The sequence below is a fragment of the Myotis nattereri genome (assembly GCF_964212035.1).
Source record: "Myotis nattereri genome assembly, chromosome: 2".
Classification (NCBI taxonomy): Eukaryota; Metazoa; Chordata; class Mammalia; order Chiroptera; family Vespertilionidae; genus Myotis; species Myotis nattereri.
Window position 1 is genome coordinate 105,084,086 of NC_138076.1, and position 17,712 is coordinate 105,101,797.

Here is a 17,712-nt window from a genome sequence, read left to right on the forward strand (position 1 = left end):
ATCCCCTTCAGGGTGGGGGTCCCCACTGGGGTGCCTGGCCAGCCTGGATGAGGGGATGGTGGCTGTTTGCAGCTGGTCAAAACCCCTTCAGGTTGGGAGTCCCCCTGGGGTGCCTGGCCAGTCTGGGTGAGGGGCTGAGGGCCATTTTCAGGCTGGTGGGTGACTGAAGCTCCCAACCTCTCCTTTTTTTCTGTTTCCTTTTTATTAATTCTGGGATTTATTTACCTTCTATGGCTGTCACTGGAGCTGAGAGCCGGCTTTAGCCCTGAGGTTCGGCTACAGCTCTGTGACCTCGGCTGCTGAAAGCAGGTATCTGGGCTTTGTTTGTCTTCTATAATTGAAACACTGTTGCAACTGAAGCTCCGCTGGCTGGCTGAAAGCATGGGGTTTGTTTAGCTTCTATAATTGCAACATTGTTTTTTAGAGTGCAGCTCAGAGCCCAGCAGCGGCAGGTGTGGAACCTTGGCTTCCTCCTTCACTGGAGCAAGCAAGCCTCCTGTTTGCTTCAGCTGCCTGGCTGCCGGTCGCCATCTTTGTTGGCAGCTAATTTGCATATCACCCTGATTAGCCAATGGGAAGCGTGTAGGAGTTATGGTTAATTACCATGTTTGTCTCTTATAGGTAGGATATATTATACATACGATATACTTTTGCATAATACTTTTGTGATTTATGTGAACATATAATATACATATGTACAGTTATGTGAACATATAGTATACATATGTGAACATATAATATACATATGTACAGTTATTTGAAACACATTGGGTCTTTAAAAGAATTCTCAAATCATTTGTTTCTAGCTTCCTTTTTTCTTCTACTGTACCTGCCATTTCTGTTCTAGCAGTACTTTAGATCTCTCTTTTATAATCTCAATTTACCTTTTATTTTTCTCTGACATGAGTAATACTCCCTGATACCCTGAGTGTTCTTCTTTTAGGAGTAGAGCATAGTGATTATAAGCTTGAGCTCTGAGACAGATTTTCTGGGTTTAAATCTCAGCACTACCACCTAACCTTCATGTGTACCTCATGTTCTCAGAGGTAAATTGAGTCATAATAGTTCTTACCTGAAAGTGTTGTTGGTAAGAAAAAACTAGCTGATACATGTAATGTGTTTTTAGTTTAGGGCTTAGCAAATAATAAGAACCCCATACATATTAGCTAATCATTTTTAAGGATAATACAAGAATGCTACTTTTCAGGACTTTATACATAAAAAGCTATGTGTACTTGAAGCACTCTGCATGTAAGGTTCTATAATCCTATATAATAAAAGCTTAAAATGCTAAGTGTCCAGTTATCCAGTCATCTGTTCAACCAATCAAAGCATAATATGCTAATGATATGCTAAGGCCGCTCAACCACTCGCTATGACGTGCACTGACCACCAGGGGCAGACGCTCTGACTGGTAGGTTAGCTTGCTGCTGGGGTTCAGCCGATCAGGACTGAGCGAGATGGGCTGGATATGCCCTGGAGCCCTCCCACGATCCCTCCCCGGCTGGCCAACCTCCCGTGTCCCTCCCTGGTCCCAATTGTGCACCTGGGGTCCCTCCACCTGGTCTGCACTTTCTCGCAATCTGGGACCCCTCAGGGATTGTCGGAGAGCCGGTGTCAGCCCAATCCTGCAGGCCAGGCCGAGGGACCCCCACTGGTGCACGAATGTGCATTGGGCCTCTAGACCTATATAATAAAGAGGTGACATGCAAATTGACCCTCACTCCATCATACCATCACAAGATGGCTGCGCCCACAGCAGAGGCAGGGTTCCTGTAACAGAAGATGGCTGCACCCACAGCAGAGGTGGGGGTTTTGTAATGAGCCATAATGAGTGATTAGCAGGGACCTGAGGCTGTGTAGCGCCGGGCTGGGGCGGAGTACCTGAGCCTGCATGCTCCACCTGACAGGGCTTGATGGGGGACCTCAGGCCACACCCCCGCCTGGCCGGGCTTGAGGGGGACCTGAGGCCATGCCCCTCACCCAGTGGGTCTTGATAGGGGCCCTGAGGCTGCGCCTTCCACCCGGTGGGGCTTGACAGGGGCCCTGAGGCTGGACCCCTCCACCCAGCGGGGCTTGATGGGGGTGGGACCAGCCGGGTCTGGATCTCGCCCAATGGGTGTGGGGCCAGCTGGGTCTGGGTCTGGCGCAATTTCAAGTTGCATGCGGGTGGGTGGGGACTTGACTCTGGGTCCTGCGGTGTGCCCCAGACTCTGACAGGAGGAAGATTTTCATATACATTTTACTAATTTTCTTTCATCTCTTACACTTATATTATAGAGAAAGGGCAAATAGCAATATTAAAATATTTCCTCTAATTAATTTTCTTTTGATGTGCACGAATTTCATGCACTGGGCCACTAGTCCTATCTAATAATAGACAAACATGGTAATTAACCGTAACTTCGCTACCCTTCCCATTGGCTAATCAGGGTGATATGCAAATTAACTGCCAACAAAGATGGCGGTTAATTTGCATACATAGGCGCAATGATGGGAGGCCATAGGGGAAGGATGGTGATTGGAAACATAGGCGGCAGGCAAGAGCCAGGAGGCACTGCCCCTGGCCCTGGATCAGAGAACCAGCTGCCTTTGCCCGCCCCCCTGCCGGTGATCGGAGAAGCCGAAGGGGGCAGGGAAGAGGCAGGCGCCCGCCTCTTCCCTGGCTGCCCCTGCCAGGGGTGAGCAACCGGAGATCCCACAGCAGGAAAGGGGGGCCTGCGGCCAGCTTCCGTGTGCGCCTGACCGTGGGATTGCGGCAGCAATCACAGAGCAGGAAAGGGCAGCCTGCAGCCAGCCCCTGTGTGCGCCTGCCCCTGGGTCACCGCTGCAATCCCCGAACAGGATAGGGCAGGCTGCAGCCAGCCCCATCCATCTGCACCTGCCTGTCCATGGGATTGCTGATGCGATCCCACAGCAGGATAGGGTGGCCTGCAGCCAGCCCCCCTGTGCACCTGTCCCTGGGTCGCCCTGGCGATCCCACAGCAGGAAAGGGCGTCCCACCCTGGCCACAGCTCAAGGGAGAGTACAACATGCAGTGGAGGCCAGGAACCTGAGAAATCAACAGAGAGAGGCCCCTGCTCCAAGCGTCCAGGGTGTGGCTGGGAGCAGGCCCCCAGCAGACACACACACACACACACACACACACACACACACACAGAGCCAACTCTGAGCTTCCAATGTGGCTGGGAGCAGACCACCAGTGGACACACAAACGCGGCAACTGCTTGGAGCCTATGTGGCACGGCTGGGGGCAGGCCCCAGCACACACACACACACACACACACACACACACACACACACACAAACACACACACGGGATGCCTGCACCGAGCCTCTGCTGCCAGACTGTGGCCATCAGTAGGACATCCACTGAGGGCTCCCGGAGTGAGGGGCAGGCTTGGCTGAGGGAACCCCATACCCCAGTGCATGAATATCGTGCACCGGGCCTCTAGTCCTATCTAATAAAAGAGAAACATGGTAATTAGCCATACCTCCGCTACCCTTCCCATGGGCTAATCAGGGCGATATGCAAATTAACTGCCAGCCAAGATGGCGGCCAGCAACCAGGCAGCTTGAAGCGAACATGAGGCTTGCTTGCTTCAGTGACAGAGGAAGCCAATGTTCCCGGCCCGCTGCTGCCGGCCTCTGAGCTTGCAGTTTGAAACATTGTTACAAATATAGAATCTAAACAAACTCCAGAAACCTGCTTTCAGCCAGCTGGGATATCAGAGCTGGAGTTGAAACAGTGTTTCGATTATAGAGCCCAAACAAACCAGATACCTGCTTTCAGCAACAGAGGCCTCAGAGCTGGAGCAGAGCTAAAGCTGGCCCAGAATAAAAAAAAAAAAAAAAGAAAAAGAGGAGCGGTTGGGAGCTTCAGTCACCTGCCAGCCTGAAAACAGCCCTCAGCCCCTCACCCAGACTGGCCAGGCACCACAGTGGGGACCCCCAACCTGAAGGGGGTGTGACCAGCTGCAAACAGCCATCAGACCCTCACCCAGGCTTGCCAGGCACCCCAACGGGACCCCCACCCTGATCTGGGACACGCTTCAGGGCAAACCAGCCAGCCCCCACCCATGCACCAGGCCTCTATCCTATATAGTAAAAGGGTAATATGCCTCCCAGCACCGGTATCAGCGGAGCCGCAAGGCCTCCTGGCACCGGGATCAGCTTGACAGGGGGCAGTGCCCAAACCCCCTGATCACCCTGCGGCTCTGTGTGTGATAGGGGGCGGGGCCACAACCTCCCTATCCGCCCTGCTCTGTTTGTGACATGGGAAGCCGCCCCAACCCCATGATCAACCCTGCTCTGTGCCTGATAGGGGGGAGCTCCCCAAACCCCTGATCGCCCTGCAGCTCTGTGTGTGACAGGGTGCGGTGCGCCAACCCCCTGATCAGCCCTGCTCTGTGTGTGACAGGGTAGATGCTGGGGTCCAACCCCAGCGGGTCCAGGGGTCCCCAAAGGTGTGGACGGAGTCGGCGAAGAAGGAATGACACGGAGACAGCGTTCAGTTGATCAGCAGCCTAGCCAGGATCTCTAGCCAGGATCTCCAGCCAAGTTCTGGTCTGGATCTCCAGAGAGGTTCTGCTCTGGATCTCCAGCCAGGTTCTGTGTCCATGTTCTCTTGTAGGTTCTCCAGCCAGGTTCTGTAGCCATGTTCCCTCGCGAGGTTCTCCAGCCAGGTTCGGTCCAGGTTCTCCAGCCAGGTTCAGTCACCAGGTTCTAGTCAGGTTCTCTTGCCAATTTCTGTAGTCAGGTTCAGTCCAAGATCTTTTGCCATGTTCTCTCGCTAGGTTCTGTCTCTAGGTTCTGAGGCCAGTTTCTGTCCAGGATCTTTTGCCATGTTCTCTCCAGTGAAGTTCTTCTGTCTCTAGAGAATGTTCTGTGTAGGTTCTGTGCCAATTTCTGTCTCTCTTCTTTCTGTGTTCTAAGTTCTGTGTTCTTACATCTGTATTTATACCAGTTGATTCCAATCCTATCAATCTCTATTCCAAAGGTTAGGGCGTTTCTTATCTCCATTCCAGGGAGTAAAGATTATGTAGCTTAAGCATGATTGTTCGTAGTTAAAGTGATTAATTACCCACCTGGCACTTAGTTAAGAGATTTTATTCCCTCCCTAACTTGAGGGGAAAATCCCTACCTGGGGAAACAACCTTTCTCAGAGACCTTAGTTAAAACACATAGTTCCAAGAAGGTGAGCAAACATATTAAGAACAGTATGCCATAAATGCCAGGTCCCTTGAAACAGCAAGGATGGACTCGCTCCCGGCAGGTAGAGCCATAACCTCCCCATCGGCCCTGCCCTGAGTGTGACAGTGGTGGCGCCCCAACGTCTTGATCGGCCCTGCTCTGTGAGTGATAGAGGGCGGCGCCCCAACCACCCCCCACGGGCCCTGCTCTGTATGTGACAGGGTAGAGGCATAACCTCCCCATTGGCCCTGCCCTGAGTGTGACAGGGTATGGCGCCCCAACCTCCTGATCCTCCCTGCTCTGTGTGTGACTGGGGGCGGTGCCCAACTCCCCTATCGGCTCTATTCTGTGAGTGACGGGGGCAGCGCCCCAACCCCCTGATGGGCCCTGCTCTGTGAGTGACAAGGGGCAGCGCCCCAACCTCCTATTGGCCCTGCTCTGTGCGTGACAGGGGGTGGCGCCGCAACCTCCCTATCGACCCTGCCTTGAGTGTGACAGGGGGCGGTGTCCCAAAACCCCAATTGGCCCTACCCTGAGTGTGACTGAGGGTGTCATCGCAACCTCTCGATCCACCCTGCTCTGTGCATGACAGGGGGTGGCGCCCCAACTCCCCAATCAGCCCTGCTCTGAGCCCGACCAGGGGCTGCACCTAGAGATTGAGCCTGCCCTCTGCCACCCGGGAGCAGGCCTAAGCCAGCACATCGTTATCTCCTGAGGGGTCCCAGACTGCGAGAGGGCACAGGCTGGGCTGAGGGGCCCCGCTCTCCCCTGAGTGCACAAATTTTTGTGCACCGGGCGTCTAGTTATATATATAAAAGTCTAAGTGACTGGCTGACTGGCCAACCAGCAGTATGTATGACTCACACTGACCACCAGGGGGCAAACACTCAACACAGGAGCTGTCGAGAAGAACAATTTTGCAGAATGCCCTCTCACACTCCGGGACCACTGAGGGGGAGGTCAGACTGGCACCACTCCAGGTGCAGGTGGCTGGGGAGGGACCACGGGAGGTTGGCTCCAGGTCGTGTCTGGCCCATCTCGCCCAGTCCCACCCCGCCAGCCACCTTCTAATTAATTTTCTTTCAATGTGCACGAATCCATGCACCAGGCCTCTAATATATATATATAAAGTGGGGTTGAAAAATAATGTTTATTAGAAAGTCTACCAGGAAAGTCTTTCTTCATCTCTCCTTTTCTAGTTTTTCTCCCACAGACCACACATTTCTGCCAGAAATTAGTCAACAGAAGACCTAAATTTGCTGCTAGACCTATTTACCCTCTATTAGACCAAGTAGAGGAGTAGATTCCAGAACTAACAGCAAGCTCTAGACACCCAGATTTCTTCTTTATTTATAATTTAAACCCATTGACACTAACAAGAAGTCCTGGCTGGTTTAATTAAACTTGCATGAGCCATAATGTAGGAGAAACCAACATTCAGGTATTCAAGGTATTATACTAAAATCCCATACATGGAACTTTTCTGAGTTACTAACTTGAAAAAAAAAAAATATGGCCACTTTAGATTAGCAATATAGAATAAATATTATATATGATCAATTCTGTCTTGGTCAGCTGGGACTGCTAGAGCAAAATACCACAAACTGAGACAGACATTTACTTCTCACAATTCTGGATGCAGAAAGTCCATGACCAAGTTATTAATGAGAGGCTTCTTCCTGGCTTGTAGTGAGCCATCTTCTTGCTATATGCTCACATGGCCTTTTTATAGTGCTTGTGCTTGGAGAAAGAAAGAACTCACTCTTCCTCTTTTTAAAGTACATTAATCTCATCATGAGGGCCCTATCATTTAAAAAAAAAAACTTTCTATTTTTTTTTCTTTATTGATTAAGGTAGTACATATGTGTCCTTATCGCCCATTGCCCCTCACCCCCCTGTTGTCTGTGTCCATTGGTTAGGCTTATATGCATGCATACAAGTCCTTTGGTTGATCTCTCCCCTTACCCCCACCCTCCCCTACCAATCATTTTGACCTCATCTAAACTTAATTATTTCCCAAAGGCCCCACCTCCAAATACCACATTGTTAGAGGTTTGGACTTCAACATATGAATTTTGAGGGATACAAACATTTAGTCCACCAGGAAGTTTAATAAAAAAATGAAACTTTATGTAATATTTCATACTAATGTCATACAGTAACCTGAGAACTGCCAACCCCAAGGTAATACCAGAGTTAATTTCTGTAAGTCATGGAGATTCATTGCATACTTGATTTGAATATTTCTTGGCACTTTGTATAATTTTTTTACTGAAGTTTTATGACAATTTCTATGTTGAAATTTTATATTTGATAAAATCCTACTTCATAATAGTAGGAATAATTTTTACCCTTACTAAAACTCATCTTGAAAATAAATAAGAAAACATATTTCTCTAGATACCACTTTGTTCCCATTTAAAGCAAAACTTGAAAGTAATGTCCACATCTATTGTCTTCCAGTTTGCTCCTACCACTCCATCAGTGGCAGCGGGGGATGGGGTCAGCCGGCGAGCGGGCAGCAGTAGGGGGCGGGGCCTGCCAGCAAGCAGGTGGTGTTGAGGGGTGGGGCCAGCCAGTGAGCAGGCCTGCACTGCCCCTGATCACCCCACTGGTAACTTTCCACAGAGGAATCCTGAGGATAACCAGAAGAATGAATGGCAACCTCTCTTTGCTCTTGCACAGTCCTCTGAGTCCTGCTGTGTTCCCCTTTGACTGACCAAACCAAAAGCCAGAGCACAAAGGAAACTTTGATGTGGTTCACATTACTCAGTTTCAGGGGCACAAGGCAGGGTGGAGAAGGATGGAACATGGACCTCGAGGGCCTGTGTTCATGATTCCAGTGTTCTTTTTTGTAATATCAGAAGCAGTGTAGCTTACTTTATAAAAAATAAAACACAAATAATTTTCTGTGTATATATGAGACTTTCAGTGAAACAGACTCCCTGGCAAATACCAACATAATCTGTTTGGGGGTTAGCATGTCAAACTATTGAACTAATTGTGTTGTTGAACTAAATGTACTTTTATTTGGAACAGTGTTTTTTTCAATAATTTATGCCATTTTTATTATTTAGGTAACCTTTTATATACCTTAAAATGAATTATTGAATCTTATTATCCTATCTAATAAAGAGGGAATATGCTAATTGACCCTCATGCCATCACAAAGATGACGGTGCCCACAGCCAAAAAGGAGGGAATATGCTAATTGACTGCCCCGTCCTCAAAGATAGTGGCGCCCAGAGCCAATATGGAGGGAATATGCTAATTGACTGCCAAGCCCTCAAAGATGGTGGCGCCCACAGTCACAAGATGGCTGGCAGGGGAGGGTAGTTAGGGGTGACTGGGCTGTCAGGGGAGGGCAGTTGGGGGGAACCAAGGTGGCAGAGGAGGGCAGTTGGGGGTGATTGGGCTGACAGGGGAGGGCAGTTGGGGGTGATCAGGCCATCAGGGGAGCAGTTAGGCATCAATCAGGCTGGCAGGGGAGTGGTTAGGGGGTGATCAGCCTGGCAGGCAGAAGCGGTTAGGGGCAATCAGGTAGGCAGGCAGGCAAGCGGTTGGGAGCTAGCAGTCCCGGATTGTGAGAGGGATGTCTGACTGCCAGTTTAGGCCCGATCCCACAGGGCCTAAACCGGCAGTTAGACATCCCCCGAGGGGTTCCAGATTGGAGAGGGTGCAGGCTGGGCTGAGGGACACACCCCCACCCCCACCTCCCCAGTGCACGAATTTTGTGCACCGGACCTCTAGTCTATACATATAAAAAGCTAAGTGACCGGCCAACCAGCTGACTGGCTGGTAGGTATGATGCACACTGGGAGCAGACACTCAGCACAGCAACTTTGCAGAGTGCTCTCTCGCACTCCAGGACCCCTCAGGGGATATCGGAGAGCCAGTTTCAACTCAATCCCTGCAGGCCAGGCTGAAGGACCCCACCTGCCAGAGGGACCCTGCTCACTCCACAGACACCCCAGGTGCACCTGACAAGGGAGGGATTGCAGGAGGTTGGCTTCAGGGTGTGTCCGGCCCATCTCACCCAGTCCCGCCCCACCGGCCACCTTCTGATTAATTTCCTTTCAATGTGCACAAATCCGTGCACCAAGTCACTAGTATAAATATAATATTGTATACTATTTATTATTGTTATTTCTTCAGGGGAAGAAATAAACCACAAACTTATTTCTTATGCCTGATGAATACATTAATGAATGCTAAAGGAAATGCTATAGTTTTTTTGAGGCAAACTTCATTGTCTTTATTTTTTAATTTATTTTTATTGTTGGGAGTATTACAGATGTACCCTATTTTCACCCCTTATCCCCCCATCCACCTAGGTCCCACCCACACCAGCCTTCATTTCACTAGTGTGTGTGCCCATGGGCTATTCATATATGCATATAAGTTCTTTGGTTAATCTTTTTCCACCCTCTTCCCTCCTTCCCTCTGAGATCTGTCAGCCTGATCAATGCTTCTATGTCTCTGGACCTATTTTGCTTATCAGTTTATTTGTTCATTAGATTCCACATATAAGTGATATCATATGATACTTGTCTTTCTCCACCTGGCTTAGCATTTCTCCACCTGCTTAGCATAATAATCTCTAAGTCCATCCATGCTGTCTCAAAGGGTAAGAGATCCTTTTTTTACAGCTACATAGTATCGCATTCTGTAAATGTCCCACAGCTTTTTTATCCACTCATCTACTGATGGACACTTTGGCTGTTTCCAGATCTTAGCTATTGAAAATAATGCTGCTATGAACATAGGGGTATATGTTCTGATTGGTGGAACTACTATTTTAAAAACAACAAACAAATAAAGAAACCAAGTGTTGAACAGTGGATTATTATTTTTTAACTATTTAAAAGGAACACATTTGGGGTTAGAAGAACAAATATAGTAGACTTAGTAAGATTTCAGTTTTAATCCTGTCTTACCAGTAAGATTCCTTGACAAATAAGTTCAACTCTATGAGTCTGAGATTCCTCATCTATAAAGTAAGAGGTGAGCAAAAATACCGTCTTAGGTCTCTTCCAACTCTAAAATTTGACTACTTAATTGAAAGGTATTGATTAGTGTCCTAAGAACAAAGTTGGATTTCAAAGGAAGCATGTCAACAGCATTTATTAATTGAGGAAAAATAAAGATAAAGGCAATGTTGGCTTTTATTTCTAGGTTAAGAATTCACTAGTCCAAGGCCTGCATGCTGTATAACAACTTGTCCCCTCTGCTGCTTCCTTCTCCTCACACTGTATTATTCTAAAAGAATATCCAATGGGGGAAATCAATCATTAGAGAAATTTTAATTTGCATAGAATTGTTTCAGCGATAAGAAACAATGACTGTGATTGTGTTTTCTCCTTAGAACCAACTGTATTTATTCCCCAGTCTGAATACTCCATTGAGGAAGATGTTGGTGAACTATTCATTCCCATCAGGAGAAGTGGAGATGTGAGCCAGGAGTTGATAGTGATCTGTTATACACAACAAGGTAGTTGGAAATACACGCCCCCCCCCCCAAAAGATAAAAATAAGCATCTTTAACATGTTGGCAACATAACATCATGCCATGAGAGGCATATTTTATAATTATAATTTCCATAGGGGAAAAAAGCAGTTATCAGAAATCTTTCTTCACCATTGTCCTCTAAGAGGATCTGGAAGGACTCTGCTGCCTCTTACACAAAAATATTTTTTTCACTTGGTTTGCTTACTCTACTGTTCAATGCTTTGTGGGTTATAAGAAATTGAAGGTCCCTCATTCTCCCCCTCAAGGCTGCTGAAGTAGACGGTAGTAATTATTAAAAGAGAAAACAAAACAAAAAGAGGCAAAGAAATCACTAGTATGAAAGAAAATTAATTTCATACTAGTTTGAAACTCATTGCAATCAAATTTCAGAATATTTTTTTTGCTCATGTATAAGTATCCTCTGAAAGGTGATTTTATATAATTAAAATTAATACATAATATTTATTAATATGTTCATAATATAACTTAATATTTATTAATATTCTGGAAAATAAGTAGACTTTCTAAGGATGCAAAAGAAAAAGTAATATATGCTGTTGATATCTGAGCTGATCTTTAAAATTTCTATTAATGTATATGCATTGACAGGTAGTAGAGAATAGTGATTAAAATTATTGCCTTCAGGATTAGCCTTCAGCTCTGGGTTATATAGTTTAACCTATAAGCCTAGATTACCAAATGCATAAAACCCAATAGAATAGAATGGTTGAGAGGATCAATGAGGCAATGCCCATAAAACACTTGGTACTTTATCTGCACACAGTACGCAATAGGAGCTATTATTTTGTAATATTGTGTTGTTCTAATAGACCACTGGCAGAAAATAGAGAAAACATTTGAAACTTAATATTTGTCATATATTTGATACCATTGTGAAGTTAATGTGTGATACTAGAACAGTATAGAAGTGCTATTGCACTTTCTAGGGGTGTTAATAGATATTAATTGACCATTGAAATGCTGCATGTGGAAATTATTTTTTGAAATATCCTTGTGATATATTCTACATAAAACATCTTTTGTATTTTCTCTGCCTCAAGGAACAGCAAGCGGAACTGTGCCGACATCAGTGCTGTCCTATTCTGATTACATATCCAGGCCTGAGGACCATACTAGTGTCATCCGCTTTGACAAACATGAGCATGAGAAAATGTGTCGGGTTGTTGTGATTGATGACTCCTTGTATGAAGAGGAAGAGACATTCCATGTCCTTCTGAGCATGCCTATGGGTGGAAGAATTGGATCAGAATTCCCAGGGGCTTGGGTTACAATCATCCCTGACAAAAATGATGGTAAGTACTAATACACCTAAAAAGTATTCTTCTTTCCAGGCAGATGAACAGTAAGCACAGATTTCTAGACAAAAAATAAAAAAATGACAGTAAAAAATACCACATGCACATTAATTTTACGCTTGATTTTATGGTATTATTAAGTTTCAAGTTGGCTGTATCATACAATTTGTCTTCGTTAATTTAATATTTTTATTACATTTATTGGGCTGACACTGGTTGACATAAATACATGTTTCAGGTGTGGGTTTCTGTCACAAGATCTGTATATTGCACTGTGTGCCCATCACCCAAAGTCAAATCTCCTGTCTCTTCCAGTGGGTTCTTGTCCTATGAAATTTGAAGAATAAAATTCGTGGACTAAAAGATTTTAAATAAAAATTTGGAAGTTTATTGGAAGCATATACAAACTCCCCCTAGGAAGAGGTCCCCAAAGGGGACCCCCTGGGGAGGGGACATTAATGGGAAAAACCTTTTCTCTCTCTCTTTCTCAAATGGGAAAAAATATAACCGATACTAAGGTTCTTTGTCTCCGGGTTTATAAAGGCTCCTAGCTCTTTGTCTGAACATGACCCTTTCTAATTGGACCCTTCTTTAATTTATGACCCCTGTGCTTTCCTAATTGATCATTCTTCTGCAGAATATCAGTTTAAAAGGTCAAAGCCTAGCTGCCCCCCCTTCCTCTCCCCATTATCGTTCAACATTCCTCTACCCTCTGTGAAATATTCCTTTCTCCCCCCTTATCTTATAACATTTCTCTATCCTCTGTGAATGTGGATTGAGGTATCAAAGTGTTTTGTTTGCTTCTTGGATTTGAGGATCTAGTTCTCTCCATTCCCTTCTCCTTTCTTCCTCCTCCACAATGCCTATAATTCTAATATTGCTTTTTCTGATAGAGTCAGCTAATTCTCATAAAGCTCTTTCATTTTTCTTTATTCTCAGATCTCTCTATTCTTCCCTCTGTGTCATTTCTTTCCCCCCCCTCTGTGTCATTTCTTGATTCCTATCTTTGATATTACTAATTCCTTCCTCCAGCTGGTTGGCTGTTTTCTATGCTCAGTAGTTCACTCTTAATCTCCTTCATGGCATGCTTCATTTCCAGGATTTCTGATTGGATCTTTTTTAAAGTTTTAATCTCTTTGGTAAAGTACTCCTTTTGTTCATTGATTTGTTTTCTGAGTGCATTGAATTGCCTTTCTTTATTTTCTTGCATCTCACTGACTATTTTCAGAACTATAATCTTGAAATCTCTGTCATTTATATCACATATTTCCATGTATTCCAGCTTGCTTTCTGGGGATTTTAATTTTCTTTCTGATCATCCTCATTACCATGGTTATTTATGGTACTAGGGGCCCACTGCACAAATTCGTGCACCTTGAAAGGAACTGTGGGCCGAGAAGCTGTGGTGGGCACAGGGGTGGGTCTCAGCCCCCCCTGTGTACCCCCGCCCAGCCCCTTCTGCCACGGCCCCCAGTCCCCTATCTGCCAGCAGCCCTGCTCCTGCTGTTGCTGTTCCTATGCGCTGATGGCGGTGGCTCCGCTCACATCCACTGATCAGAGGGTTGGGGCGCCGCCAATGTCACACTCAGGGCAGGGCCGATGTAGAGGTTATGGCTCTACCCCATCACACGCAGAGCAGGGCCCATGGGGGGTGGTTGGGGCACCGCCCTCTATCACCCACAGAGCAGGGCCGATTAGGGGGTTTGGGCGCCTTCCCCTGTCAGGAAGAGAGCAGGGAAGATAGGGAGGTTGTGTCCCTGCCCCTGTCACACACAGAGCTGCAGGGCGATCAGGGGGTTTGGGTGCTGCCCCCTGTCACGCTGATCCCGGTGCCGGGAGGCCTCTTGGGTCCGCTGATCCCAGTGCTGGGAGGCCTCGTGGCTCCGCTGATCCCGGTGCTGGGAGGCATATTACCCTTTTACTATATAGGATAGAGGCCTGGTGCATGGGTGGGGGCTGGCTGGTTTGCCCTGAAGGGTGTCCTGGATCAGGGTGGGGGTCCCCACTGGGGTGTCTGGCCAGCCTGGTGAGGAGATGATAGCTGTTTGCAGCTGGTCACACACCCTTCAGGGTGGGGGTTCCCACTGGGGTACCTGGCCAGTCTGAGTGAGGGGCTGAGGGCTGTTTTCAGGCTGGCAGGTGACTGAAGCTCCCAACCGCTCCTTTTTTTCTTTTTTTTTTATTCTGGGCCAGCTTTAGCTCTGGCTCCAGCTCTGAGGCCTTGGCTGCTGAAAGCAGGTATCTGGTTTGTTTGGGTTCTATAATCGAAACACTGTTTCAACTCCAGCTCTGAAATCCCGGCTGTCTGAAAGCAGGTTTCTGGTGTTTTGTTTAGCTTCTATATTTTTAACAATGTTTCAAACTGCAAGCTCAAAGACCGGCAAGGCAGGTGGGGAATGTTGGAGTCCTCCGTCACCGAAGCAAGCAAGCCTCTTGTTAGCTTCAAGCTGCCTGGCTGCCAGTCGCCATCTTGGCTGGCAGTTAATTTGCGTATCGCCCTGATTAGCCAATGGGAAGGGTAGCGAACGTATGGCTAAGTACCATGTTCCTCTTTTATTAGATAGGATGCTATTCTCCTTTGGCTAGGCATGTAGTTTTCTCTGAATAGGTCTTTCTACCATTTGCCAGTAGTAGGTTCAGAATTGCAAGATTGTTTACCTCTATGATCTCCCATACTTGACCACCAAGGCCTCTGTGGGGTCCCACTCCAAGAACCCCTCCTGGGGATCAATCACAGAGGGAAACATCTCTTGGTTTATAGTTAATATACTCCTGGACCTGATTACAAGGGCAATGGGAGGTGATTTTTTGGAGTCCAAGCATTGGCAGAGCTCTGTGGTTCCATTTCTTTGTCTGAAACACCACTGCAAGCCTGACAGTGGTTGGGAGCATGACCCTGCTGCACTTGTCCTGATGTGCTGCCCCCTGTAATCTCTGTTACTTCTAGCTGAAGGAAGTGCCTGCTACTGCTGATTTTCTCCCCTCTCCCAGCCGAGTCATGAGCTCTCAGCTGCAGGGCTGAATCTGTGGGCTGTTTGCACTTTCCTCCCCTTTATCTCCCCATTTATCCCTGGTTATCCACCTCTAAATCTTTCAATGGAAGGGTCTCTCAAGTGTGTAACTGTGTTGAGCAACAATTTCTTTGTTAAGTTATAGTTGGTTAACTTGTTGAAATTTCAGGGAGAGAAGATAAGGTGCTCTCTCATGCCACCATTCCTGATGTCCTCAATCTAATATTTTTAAAGGGCAGGAATTACACCCATATGGTTTTTCCCTCTGTGCAATTTCTTTTACCTTGGCGCCTATCATTAGCTGATTAAACTTTTAAAATCTTATGGTGAAGAATTGAAGCCATTTTAATAAGTTTAATCTCCTTTTTTTGGTTTGTTTTGTGCTGCTTTTAAAGGTTATGTTTTATAACATTAATCTCAGTGTTCAAACTCACTTTTCAAAGAAACCAACCAGACAAAGCTGTTAAATGAATAACTAGAAAGGTATACATATGTGGAAAATTAAGTTCTACAGGCATCTCTGTGCACCCCCTCCAAGAGGAAGGGGTATCCTAGACTACTCTTCCTGAGGGAAATACGTTTTTACAAGGTAATCCTTCCTTCTGAATAGAAAAAGGAACAAAAGAGTCTAACGTTCCCTGTTCAAGAATCATTTGTTCTTTCTTTTGAGGAAAGAGAGAACAAGAAGAAAGACTGTGACTAATTTAGTGAGAAAAATGAGAGCAATGAACTAAGAGATAAGACTTCCAGTACTTGAATATTTTCCTTTTCCCTCCTGATTTTTATTTTCCTCATGGTAGATGAAAGAGGAAGAAATTGGTATGATGAGTCTTTTGGTTCAGGAAAAGCTGGATAAGAGTCAGAAGACTTTAATCTGAAACTCAGGATGTTTTTACCTTAAACTTAGATAATATCCTACATGTATAAGCTATTCTAATATTTTTAAAATGTTTCTTTAGTTTTTAGTTTAATAAACAATTATATTGTACTAGAGGCCCAGTGCACAAAATTCGTGCATGATGGGGGGGGGGGTCCCTCAGCCTGGCCTGCAACCTCTCGCAATCTGAGACCCCTCAGGTAGGGTCCCTAGGCCTAGCCAGCAATCAGGGCCTATCGGGGCTTTCTTTTCCCCGGCTGCCAGCAGCTGGTCCCGCTGCTGCCACTGCTAGCCATCTGTGCAGGGCTGTCCCCCCTACCCCACCACCAGTTGCCTCCAGCTACGGGTGACAGGAGTGGGGTGCAATCACTTGGCTGGCCTGGGCCCCCCTCTGTGGGGCGATTGATTGTGGAGCCCCCGTTTCCCTCTCCCTCTATTTCTATTAATGTTGAAAGAAAGTATGGATTGGTGTAATTTTTAAAGTTTAAAATAGAATTAACGATTACTTTATTTCAGTTTGTTTTGTTGCAAAAAATTCTTTCCCATATGATTTCTCTAGAATGCATATGGGGAAAAATAAAAGTACAGAAAAATATTTTATTGATATATTAATTGACGTATGGCATTATATTGGTTTCAGGAATACAACATAATGATTCAATATTATATATATATATATATATATATATATATATATATCCTATCTAATAATAGACAAACATGGTAATTGACTGAACCTTCGCTACACCTCTCGTTGGCTAATCAGCACGACATGCAAATTAACCGCCAACAAAGATGGCGGCTAATTTGCATACTGCAGGCAGGGCGGGACAGCACAAGCTGGTGCGAGCCGCCATCCAGGCCCCCGTGTGCGACCCCAGAAGCCACCTGCCTGCCATCCGGGACCCGGATCCGGGTCCGGGGCCACAGGCCAGCGCCCATGTGCAGCTGCAGGAGCCCCCTGCTGGCACCTGTGTGCAGCCGCAGACGCCCTCTGCCTGCGGCCCGGGACCCATGTGCAGCCACAGAAGCCGCCTGCCTGCCACATTCCACCATGATCCACTGAGTTATGAGGCCAGAGAGCAAGGAGAACTTCCGCCCCTGAGTCAAAGTACAGAGCGGAGGACACGGCTTCCCCTCCTAAAGTCGCCAAAGGACAGGACCTAACCTAAGCTACATCCTCTGAGACAGCCCAGCAGGCACCACTGACCCTCCCTGCAGGCCGGGCCCCCCTCACCCTTCCCCTGTACCTGCACAACTGCCATAGACCCCCGCTGACTGAGTCAGGCACAACAGGTTTGCAGCCACAGGGGCGATTTAGCAGCTAATGAAAAATGAAAAATGCGAGAAAGAACAAATGAAGCAGCTACTGCAGTGGGGAAAAGATGTTCATCAAATTCTTTGTCTCTGAGAAACTGAGGCAGCCAGCACAGGCCCGTGCACAGGATGAGGCTTCTGCTTCTAAAGAAACATCCTGGGGTTAGAGGTGAGGGGGTGCTGCCTTTCCCCTCTCGGAGCTCTAGGAGGAGTCTGTGCTCCTCCTCCTGGTATTCTTAACACCCAAAGACCCTTCCCCAATCCAGGGCAGGAATGTTCCATGCTGACCGCCTCCAGAAAGCAGAGAACAAAGAGGCACTTCTTGACTTCAAGCCTCTAAACCAGTGGTTCTCAACCTTGGCTGCACATTAGAATCACCTGGGAATCTTTTTAAAATCCTGATTTCTGGGCCTCATCCTCCGGAAATTCTGTTTCTTCGATATGGGGTGAGGCCACAACATTAGTAACAAAGAAACAGAATTTCTGGAG

General features: G+C 46.7%; 1 protein-coding gene across 1 annotated transcript in view; it reads left to right on the forward strand.

The window, feature by feature from the left end:
• The window catches only part of FREM2 (FRAS1 related extracellular matrix 2), a gene marked incomplete at its 5' end in the record, with an annotated part of 325,864 nt that overhangs the window by 141,855 nt on the left and 166,297 nt on the right, over window positions 1-17,712 (forward strand). The window contains 2 exons of the mRNA XM_081083504.1: window positions 10,559-10,684; window positions 11,764-12,015. Coding sequence (XP_080939630.1) covers window positions 10,559-10,684; window positions 11,764-12,015 — 378 coding nt within the window. The remainder of the gene's footprint in view (window positions 1-10,558; window positions 10,685-11,763; window positions 12,016-17,712) is intronic.